At 39.4% G+C, this 11,251-nt stretch overlaps 1 protein-coding gene across 1 annotated transcript in view; it reads left to right on the forward strand.

The window, feature by feature from the left end:
• Window positions 1-733: 733 nt before the first annotated feature.
• ANKRD31 (ankyrin repeat domain 31) overlaps window positions 734-11,251 on the forward strand; it is a gene marked incomplete at its 5' end in the record, with an annotated part of 49,049 nt that continues 38,531 nt past the window's right edge. The window contains 6 exon segments of the mRNA XM_009877655.1: window positions 734-789; window positions 2,453-2,523; window positions 6,445-6,491; window positions 7,076-7,170; window positions 8,155-8,195; window positions 9,012-9,044. Coding sequence (XP_009875957.1) covers window positions 734-789; window positions 2,453-2,523; window positions 6,445-6,491; window positions 7,076-7,170; window positions 8,155-8,195; window positions 9,012-9,044 — 343 coding nt within the window.

Raw genomic sequence — 11,251 nt, forward strand, 5'->3', positions numbered from 1 at the left:
CACGGCGCTGGGTTTGGTCTCAGCAGCCGCACACGGCATCCGTCGCCGCCTGCATCTGACCTCCCGGCGTGCGGAATAGCTCTCGGCTCGGTCATTCAAAAGATGCGTAGGTGTAGGGAGTGGATTAGGGTTTCCTGTGGTTTTGTTTGTTTGTTTTTCTGTGTTCAGACCAGGTTTGTATTCCCGCTGAGTAGTTGTCAGCTCTGCACGTGGCCCCGGTTATTTCACACACACCTTGAGGGCAAGTTTCTGCCTCTGGACTCTCCAGAGTAGCATTTTAGCCTGTGGAATTGAGGCACAACAGAACCCAACTCAGAAAATAAATAAATAAATAAATACGTACGTACTTACATACACCATCACATACAATCACTGCTGATGTTGTTATCTCCAGGGCTTTAACGTGATGCAATTGTCATGGCGTTATCTCTCTTGTCTCTTAAGATGTGGCAAAGTGGAACGACCAAGCAGATGCGGTTCTTTGTACTGCTGGCTTTGTGGCCCATTATTGCTTGGAAATCCATAAAGTGGTGCTGTACCTCCCTGCCTGAGGTTTTCTGTGAGAGTAGCAGGTGTGCCCTCACAGTTTGGGGGTCCTTTACTGTCATCCAGGGTGCAGCTAGCGGTGTCCCGATGGCACCCTTAGCCAGCCTCAACAGCCCTTAGAGTTTATAGACTGAAAAGCAGAGCGTACAACTGTTTTAACAGCCTTTTTGTTGTTTATTTTGTAAAGGTTGACTCTTCTTAGTAAGGATGTGGCCTTAACAACTGAGATAAGAGTTGATGAAGGTAGGACAGATTATTTTTTTTCAGCGTGGGTTTTGTTTTTTTTCTGTGAACTCTTACTGTGGGTGTTGCCTGAGCCCATGTTATTTAAATTTAAGTGTTGCCTCAAGTTCATTGTTTTGAACCGCATGTGCTTTCTTACTATATCCATATTTTTAGCTTGTATTCTACAGAAATGTTCAGCACATTTTTAATATTTGGAAAATAGGTTTGCTCTTAATTTCTCAGTTCTTCATGTGTACTATAACTGAAAATACCTGGCTTGGGAAGTGTTTGAATTATATATAGGGATATACCATTTAGTTAGATATGTGCGTTGTGTTTGAGCAGAATAAAATAAATGGAATCTATAATAATGAACGTAAATGCATATATGCTCATTTAAAGCCTTAAAATTTTCCCTAATAACTCCCTTAGAGCATGTTGCATGAGCAAGCATATTATAGTTACATAATAGTTTTACTAGTGCCTCCATGTCATTTTTAGATAATCCATTTGACCTGTGTTCTGTACATTTTATTCTAGCAGTACAGAGATTACCTATTCTTTAAGCGACCCAAGGTGTTCTAAGTGTTTCTCCTGATTTTTTTTGTTTGTCTTTTTGCCAATTTGAAGACCTGACTCGACTATCCTTTTTTATCAGCCTACTCAGAATTAATATAAATGGCACATTGAAATCTGCAGAAACTTTTCCTATGGCTATGGTTTCCTGATGCTGGTACCTTTCATAGTGGCTCAGTATTTTTGTCTAAGGGAAGAAGCATCATCCCATTTTGAATTTACGTGTGGTTATCCACTGGAATTAAAACCTGGCAACATTTAACATATGTAGTTTACGGCATGTTCATTTGACTCATTGTTTCTGGAGAGAGGGTTTGTTTGACGGTTGGATGGGTTTTTTTTTGTTCTGTAAATGCAGCAGATCCTGGTATTTTTAGCATTCTGCCCATGCCATTTTGTATTCAGTAAGTTGGTGTTAATATTTCATTGTTCACATATTTAGGCATCTATGTGTAGTAGCAATTTGGTGATGAGATACGTAACATAAAGATTAATTTGGCAGATGTTTTATTATTGCCAGTAACAGCATTTTAGTTTGAAATCTAAGGGTTCAACCTCAAGTGTTTCTCTCATTTCTTTTTTCTTCCAGAGAGATGTTCTTCCTTTGCATAATTATTGGAGACATTAGAAACATTAGAGTATTCTGTATAGAAGTACAAATGGGTTTAGTCAAATGAATCAGGCAGCTTACCAAAATTGCAGATACTGGTTTAAGAAATAAGAGGAAAGAGTTAATCTCCAATAGGAATTCAGGGAGTGTTCCAGAACACTAAGTGAAATAAATTTTCCCCCCAGCTGCTTTTGCTAATTTCTGACTTGTCCCGTATTGCAATTTCAAATCCTGTTTACATAAACTGTTTAACTGCTAAAATCAATTGCACATCAGAAGCTTTGGAACATATACCTCAGTTACTGAGTTAGGTAAAAAAATTTATGGAGTTATGGGAAGTTATATAGAAATGAAGGCAGTCAAAACTTCCTCTAATTACTGTATTTTTCTTCTGTTTTTTTTTTTTTGTTTCTTTGTTTTTTTTTTTGTTTGTTTGTTTTTGGTTTTTTTTGGTGTTTTGGGATATGGTTTTTTTTGTGTTTGTTTTTTTTCCAGGAGCTCTCTCTCCAGAACTCTCTATTACGCCAGCACTTTATGATCACTCATACAGTTGCAACAGAGAACAGGTAAATCCAATAGGTATAGGAATGATACATCTTCTGATACATTTATCTATTGCTTATTAATAAACTCACTGGGTCTCCTGTTCTTTATGTGCAAAGGAGACTGGTGGCTTGCTGCTGAAACAAATTCTATGCCAAGACAGTTGTCATGTGTGCAGCACATCCTTTCCAGAAATTTATCACAGTCTTTTCCTTGGTAGTTCATGAGAGTATAACCTTTCACATTTGATGGACAAGCCCATGACAAAAATGAAGCATTCGTGATTTGCTGAAAGATAACCATCTGGGGTACCGTGCCCTCAATGTGAGATTAGCCATGATCCAGCAATTGGACAACTGCTTCTTTAAAAACGGAGGAGATAATAATCTAGAATCCAGAATAAAATACCTGTTTGTGTGATGACGGGGTAATTATTCTAATATCTGCATAACTGGATAATGTGCATACTTGGATAATTCTGCATTCCCTAATCTGCTCATTAGCCTACCTTTTAATATAGTTGCCGCAGTTGATAGCTAGCACATCAGCTCGTGTTCAGTTGAACCATCAGCTTTCCACCTGCATATGACATACTCATGAACAATTAGAAAAAAAAGAAGTTTCTGCTCTTTAACTGAGATTGGCTTAAAACCTGTGACTGCTACGATGTCTTTAGCACTGTGGTTCACCAATCCAAAGACCACTATCTATGTATCCTTATTCCAGCATAAGAGGCTCTTTTGAAAGAACTAAACTGCTTACTAGGTGACAAAAGGTACATCAAAAAAGAGGCACTCGTTCCACTAAAGTCAGTGTTTTTCCAGTGCATTACAGAATTGCAGATAAATTTGTCTCAACTGACAGTGCAGGAAGCAGTGAACAAAACCAAAAAGATGCTATTACTTCAAAGGTTTTTCTCCATAAAATTATTTTGCTGCGTGCGTGTTTCAGGTTTTTTCTTGACTGAAGTTGATCACATTTTTCTAAGGACAGAGGGAATGAGGAAGGTGCCCATTTGCTTTCTTCTTTTCTCACCTGAGAGATAATTGGACTATCTGCTGTTTAACCTAAGTCTTCAGCTTCACAGCTCTCACCTGAGTAGCCAGTCTGCAATCCCAGTAAGGATTTTTTCCAAGTCTAAAGACAAATCCCATGTATGCAAAAGGAAAAATCAGAAAAGCAAAGAAACCTAGTGCTTTTCACCAAATAATTTTGATAATTCGCATTTATTTCTTTTTTTAAGTGACACCTATGTAGCATGCCGCTGGTTTATTGGCCATGCATAGCATGGGGGCGGTATAAAATGTAAATCTTTACCGAACGCTGTAAAGAATGGTATTGGCCTGTCATCCTTGATACTTTCATGTGTGGATTGCACCAGTGTGGCTCTTCAGCCAGCTGGAGAGCTAACATGGAATATGCTTTACCTAGAAGCATTCCTTCTGCTGTGTCCTCAGAAATGATTTACATGAATACATCATCTTGATGCAATAGATGTGAGGGTTGTGCAGCACAGAGTGGCTGTGAATTTTGTGGGGAAATGTAGCGTCTGTTCCGGGTGTTCCAAAGTCTCTTGCTTTCTTTGTGCTTCAGATGGCTTGAGGGAGGTTTGGGTCATGGTGTTCTGTCTTTCATTCTGTCCTGTAAGAGATTGTAAGACTTTTCTTCCACCAGAGATGCGTAGGCAGATTTTGTAGGATTCAGGTTCTTTCCAACTGCCAGTTCAAGTTGTTTCCATTACTGTTGGTGATTAAAATAGCTTACTTGTAGCATATTAGAATTAATCATGAGATTGGCTAAAATCACAATGAATTACAATTTGTTTTCTCTTATATGTGGCATTGCTTACCGTAAGTAGCCAGGTTTACTGAAGCTTAGGCTCAGACTGTGGGCTTTTAACTAAGTACTGATGAGCTTAGGCTGAAGAAAGGCCCAGAATCCAATGCTAACTGAGAAAGATAAGATCAGCAGAAACTGGATCATTGAGATAGAGAAAAGGAATGACCCACCTGCAGAGACAGAAAGGATCCAATGAGGAACAAGAAGACCCCAGCCCTAAATATTACTAGTGGACTGAACCATCATGTAAGGGGAGGTGAACTTGTATTGTAAGGGTGTCATAAGTGAGAGTTTTCTGTGTTTTGAGTCTCTCTCAGGGAGTCCGACCTAGAGGTGAAGTAAACCGACTCTGTAGCAGAACCTGGGGTCTGAACTCTTCTCTACAGCTGGGGGCTAAGACTGGATCCAGCCACACCTAGACTCCTCTCCCTGATGAGGTTTAGAAAGCAAGGGGGTCTAGTCTGAACCTTACAACTGAGCAGAAGGGTCTTTGCAGATTCTTCAATTACAGCTACCTGTTAACACCTTATTCCATGGCTAGTTCAGGCAGGCCTCGCGATTGTAAGTTTATGCGTTCATCTTTTTTCTGACTTTTTTTACCTTGCCCTGTTTGGTGAAGTGCAGCTGAAGTTGTTAGGTGGCGTTTACAGCTTGTAAGCATTAGTCTTTTTTTGACACATATCCAGTCCCCTGAGATAGTTACCTGTATAAATAAATTCTTAAATGAGAGAAGTTGAATTTTGCAGGAATTCCCTTACTGAAAGCAAGAAGTTAGGACAAAAGGTTATTTCCACTACTTACAGTTAGTGGCCAGTTTTATGACCTTCCAACCAATGGGCAATACACTGATTTTGCTTAGAACCTAATTTTTTAGCTGACAAAATAACCCCTTCTTCTGGGATGTAACAGTAGTTCATTGAACTTTAAGCATCCATCTGAGCAATGTTAGGCAGTCAAAGAGGTTTAGGAGTTGTTCTGTGATCCTCCTGACCTTGCCTGGTCTCTGTATAATGTTCTGTGTAAATACCCAGGCTAATTCGTACAAGGAGTGTATTTAGCAAAGCCAATAACTTTTTGCCAGCTATTCCACTGCCATATTTTGGAACTACATCAGTAAATAACTGTTGCACAAACTATTTCTGAAGAATCTGTTCTGTTCCAGAGAGCCTTTCAGCAGCCCTTCCTGCTGGGCGATGTCTGCCTCTTGCTCTTCAAGTCATTGCTAAAATGGTTTTTCTGTTTGTGTTGCTAATACCTTGTGCAAGCCAAATAAGTCATCACTTGGTGTCCACACTAGATATTATTTCCTAAAGCTTTCGTAGTGCTGTGAATGTTCTCCACTGTATGTCAATGATTCGTTTAACCAGTGTTCTGAGAGTCCACTAGCCTTTGGCTCATCTGGAAGAGAACTATTCAGCAGTTCACTTGCCTACCTTAATCATTCATAGTTTGCCTTAGACTTTATGTAAAGGCTCTTTTTTCCATACCAGAAGAGATCTGTACCTTAAGTACAGCCAGAGGCGTAAAAAGGTGGATCCAATTTACTAAAGAGTTTGAATTCAGTTCCTACTCTGACATTAGTGCTCTCCTTACTCATGTGCCCTTTCCTGTGTCGGCATGTTGCAGCCCTGCACTTAGAGCTTGCTGATGTGCGGATCTTGTCAGCTATGTTCCCTAATTCTACCTTTTCCAGAGATATTGAGAGTTGTATACTAAATTCCACAGTCTTTGGAGCAGCACCTAATTAACAAAAAGAGATAAAAACTGGGAGTTGAAATAAAAATACTTTTGTGGTTTCGTCTTTTGATCTGTAAAACACCTGAAGCTTAAAACAATCATATTTTACTTGTATAGGTATGTTTTCCTTCTGGATGAGTCTTGTCTTCATAGTCTTGATTTATTTTCCAACATTTTTCTCAACTAGCAAAAAAAAGATGTTAAGTGAAATGGCGTCTGTATCTTAATTAGTAATGTATGTGAAGATTAGATGTAAAAATTCAGTTTCCCAGCACAGTTACAGAAGGGAGAAGATAAGCATGTAGTGAAGCTGAGAAAATAAATTAAGTACATTGTTTACTAACTTGTTAATTTTTTTTTCCATTCAGATGGCTCAAGAAGTGTATGAATCTGACCAGTCTCAGTCTCTACTGCAGTGAGTATCACACAGGAATTCCAGTCAGACATACTATGTTTAAACAATTCAGTTATGCCTCCATTTTTGTGTGAGTTTATTCTCAGTGTTTGATTGTAAAGCAGTTAGTGTTTGCTTAGTGAAAGATCTCTATTTATGTCAGAGGTAGTTTTGTGTCCAGTATGCTTCAAACTGCATCTGTATTTGTTTTCATTGATGATACTACCTTTAATGGCACAAGGACGTAAGCAACAGGAATGTCAGTGAACTATTCAAGGAAAACCGTTAGACAAATAAAGAAAAATATGTAATAAATATTAGAGCTTCTGTTCTTAGGAGCTATGAAAGCATTTCCGTAGAAAATTAATTCAGTTGGAGAATGAATGTACAAATGTAGCTGGGTCCGCTTAGGAAACTGGAAGTCTTAGTTATTGCATGTCCGTGTAAAGAGAAGTATGCCTCTAAAACAACTGCAATTGTTTCTGCAAATAATTATAAGTACAGAACTGCGTAAATAACCTCAGAGTACTGTAGAAATTCTCTTAAGATGGACAGATTACAACTATTTCTGAATAAGAACTTTTTACTCTATTATTTAATTCTAGGGGTTGGATAAGCTGTCCATCTCTTACCGAAAATATTTCTAAGCCTGTTTTTTCACTAAACATTGCAGTAAAGCAACAGCAGAATAATTCTGTAGGTATGTTATTTATGTAGGTATGTTTTTTACAAAGTTGAGAGTTGCTCTAGCTGTGTCAAAATCATCTGAGAAGCTGAAGATGAGTATCAATGTATGGTTTTTTACAATCTGACTATATGTGGCCATTAAAACAGTTAGTTTTTGTAGTTGTCTTGAATGACAAGTTATGTTTTCCTATGTATTCTGTTAGGATTGTCTGAAGTAGTAACTGTTTTCCCAAGCCAGTGGTTTCCAGCTCTAGATTATTTAATTGCTGAGGAGTTTTCTGATGAAAGTTTCAAGCCACATGTAACACTCAGGTACCATATGGATGTGTAGGGTAAGCATGGATCTAACATTTTGTTGAGGGTTCCTGCATGCTTCTTACTAATGTATGCAAGAATCAAGACATCTGTAAGAAAGGAAAAAAGAAAATGTTACTGGTTGTTCCCCAGATCTGTCTGTCAGCTGCTGCTACTTCAGTTATACTTCTGTTCCTCTGTGCAGGACTGCCCCATCGATTTTACTGTCTCTTTGTTTGAGCTAATTTTTGCTAACTCAATAGAAAACCATTCACTTTATTTCTGATTAGGAAATTCACAGGGAGTCACATGAATGTCAAAACACGCTGATGAGAGCAGGGGGGTTGGGACCAGCCCTTTTCAGAGGCAGTAAATTATGGGATTGTTTTAGCTTTATTGTGTAATTATAATTACAAAGGGCAGGGGGTAGGTCTCATCGTGTGGAGTGGGTGGCAGTTTCATCTGCTGATAGTCTCTGGAAATACAGGCCTCTAACTCACAGTGAAGAAATGTAACAAAATAGCCCTTGCTGAAAACATAATTGCCAGTTCCACTTAGAGAACGGGACCATAGTAATTATAAAGTGTTTAAAACTTTAGCCTTAATCAGAAGTGAGGCCATTTTATTAGAGATGATCAGAACTTTCAGAAGTGGCATTTAATAATAGTACAACTGAAATATTTGTTTCCTCTCCTAAATTTAGATATCAAGTTGGGTGGATTTCAGAAAGATTCAGAAGAAAAGGTTAGTGCGTTTTTACAGCTCAATGTATATAAAATATAATTTAATTTAAATTATTTAATTTAGATTTAGAGACTGTCTTACTGAAAAATGCCTGGTTGTTTCAGTTTAAAAAGCATGTACATAGCTATTGAAACTGACACTGAGTGCATTAGGTGAAAACAACTTAGGAGCTAACCTTTGTTTTCTGCTCTTTGGGTAGGAACTGCCATTATTAAGCTTGCAGGGCACAAGGGTAAAAGCACAGTAGTAGCAGTGAAATAAGAAAGTCACTAGCATGGCACAGAATCTACAGGGGCTGTTACTTAAGCTAAAGTGATTAAGACTTCTAGTAGCTTAAAACATGTTTCTCACGAATTAAAATTGTGGGAGAGGCATTAGGAAGATCTTTGAGGAGAAAAAGTATTTGTAACTGCCCTTCTATTTGGGAGCAATGACTTACTTCTGGCCAAAAAGAGGTAATACCATTCTCTGGTACATCTCCTAGGTAATTCTAAAGCTGCTTATGAGTGACAGATTTCAGTGCTGCTGAGATAAAAGTGAGGGAGTAGCTTCAGAGCTACCTTTTTTCCCATTTGTCTGCTCCTTTCTCAGCGATACAGAATCTTGGCAATGATTCCACTCCGTTGTGAGCTGATCTTGCAAGGTGCTGGGTCTTGCAAGGTGTCTGCTTGGGTCTCGCAAGGTGTCTTTGCCATGCATTTCTGCTGCTTTCTTTGGGCCAACACTAGCGCTTGTTTGACTCCTAGCATGAAGCAAGTTTTGGGTAACAACAGTCAGGTGCTGTTCAGGTTTTTTTTTGTTGGCTTCATTCTTCAGCCAGATTATCTTTTTAGTCCAGGTCCCCAGAAGGTAAGTGCCAGCACAGCAGAAGAGTGGAAATGTGGAAATGCACAGGTGAAGGCAAGTGAAACGACAGGGGCTGTACCGATACTGATGTAAATAAGCTTGATGCAATCTGAATGTTACAAGTGTAGGTCAGAAGTAATCTTGATTATTTTAGAAGTTCTCTGCTTGCAAACACTGATTTTGCATGTAGAAGAAAGAAAGCATTGGAGGGAAAAAGGAGTTCCCTGACATTCCAGAAAACACAGCAGCAAAAGTTGAACTATATATCCTTGTGAACAATCCAATCTAGAAGTACCTTGAGCAAGTGTTGAAGGTTCTGCAACCACGAGCATAAACTTCCAGTGGTCAAATGTTCCCTTGATTCGTCTCTGCTTCCCCTCTCTCCTTTTTCCTACTAGCACTCCCTCCATTTTCGATTTGCAGGCAGTGAAGCAAAAGCAGCAGTAAAGGACTTGAGCAGATTTCTCTCCAGTTAGTAGAGGAAGTGCTGGCAGCATTTCATTGAGGAGTTCTTGGCTTTTGCTTCTGTGTCATTGGTCTGTATCCTGTCATCTGCGATCATGATGTTACTTGTGTCTGCTCTCCAGCCTCTGCATTGTTATCTCCTTCTGTTGCCTCCCTTACGCACAGTGTCGTCTTTGTGCTTTTTGATTTTTAGTCTCAATTCATCCCTTACCAGTTCATTGGTTCCAGGTCTATGTATGCTTGATTAAAAAAACTCATTGAAGTGGCAGCTCTCTTGCAAAAAACACCCCTCCTATTATGAGCTCCTCTTGCAATGTCATGGACAGTTTTGAGAATTTCTGCAGTGCTACTGACATCAGCTGCGTGGATTCTACAGAAACAAGAGGTTCTTACTGGGTACACGTGATGCTGCCAGCTGCAGCTTCCCATTAACTTACAGAGGATAGCAGTGCCAGTATTTCTTCTCTGACATTCCATTGTGGGGCAATTTACAGCAATATACAGTGTAATTTCTGGAATAACTTGCTTAATGCAGAGTCCATAGTGATAATGACTGTTTCATCTACTGCCATAGATTAGTATCCAGAAAAAGTTAGAATTCTGTATAAATCAGTTTTACTTTCCTTTTTTTTCAGGAAGCTGATTAAGTTTAATGTTGGGGATGAAAAACAGCACTTGCTAAAATTCAGCCAACATAGATTTGAGACTAGCATGGCAAATTGTTCATGTCTTGTAGCAAATACAATTGATTACATGGTCAGGTATGCCTTGTACCAGAATAAAGGAAAAAATTAAATCCCCTAGGCTGTTCCTTTCCACAAAATGTACAACTGCCAATATACAACTATAATACCAAGTTTATTAAATGAAATATTCTCACTATACAGAATTAGTTAAGTAGAAAAAATCAAAATGCCTTGAAACAAAAATTACTTATGAATAATAGCCTCTGGAGAACAGGCAGACTGAATACATTGAGAGTATCTCCAGAGAGGATAGTTTAGGAACCTGGAATAAGAGAGGCATTTTGGCTGATGTTGGCACTGGCAAGATCTGAGTCCTGTGGGAAAACATCTTGTGAGAGAAGTCAGTGGGCATCAGGCTTTCATGTACTGATTTGAAAAAAGATCAAGACAGACACCTTGACAACCAGCACTGAGTCACTGGACATGTTAGTATTCTATATCTATTCTGAAAATACGAAAGAAATACAAGGGAAACCCGATCTCCTTCTATGACAAGGGTGACCTGCTTGTTGGATGCAGTAAAGGCTGTGGATGTTGTCTGCCTTGACTTTACTAAGGCCTTGACACTGTTGCCCACAGTGATCTCCTAGAGAAATTAACTGCTCTTGGCTTGAGTGGGCATGCGCTTCGCTGGGTGAAACACTGGTTAAATGGCCGAGTCCAAAGAGATGTGGTCAACAGAGTTAAAACCTGTTGGCAGCCGGTCACAAGTGGTGGCGCCCAAGGCTCAGTACCGAGGCCACTCCTGTTTAACATCTTCATCAGTGATTTGAATGAGGGGATCGAGTGCATGCTTAGCAAATTTGCAGATGACACCAAGCTGCTGGAAGTGTCGATCTGCTGGAGGGTAGGGAGGCTCTGCAGAGGGATCTAAATAGGCTAGATCACTGGGCCAAGGCCAGCTCAATGAAATTCAATAAGGCCACATGCCGGGTCCTGCACCTTGGCCACAACAACCCCCAGCAGTGCTACAGGCTTTTTGTTGAGAGGTTCGGCGAG

This window comes from Apaloderma vittatum, unplaced genomic scaffold, assembly GCF_000703405.1.
Source record: "Apaloderma vittatum isolate BGI_N311 unplaced genomic scaffold, ASM70340v1 scaffold15930, whole genome shotgun sequence".
Taxonomy (NCBI): domain Eukaryota; kingdom Metazoa; phylum Chordata; class Aves; order Trogoniformes; family Trogonidae; genus Apaloderma; species Apaloderma vittatum.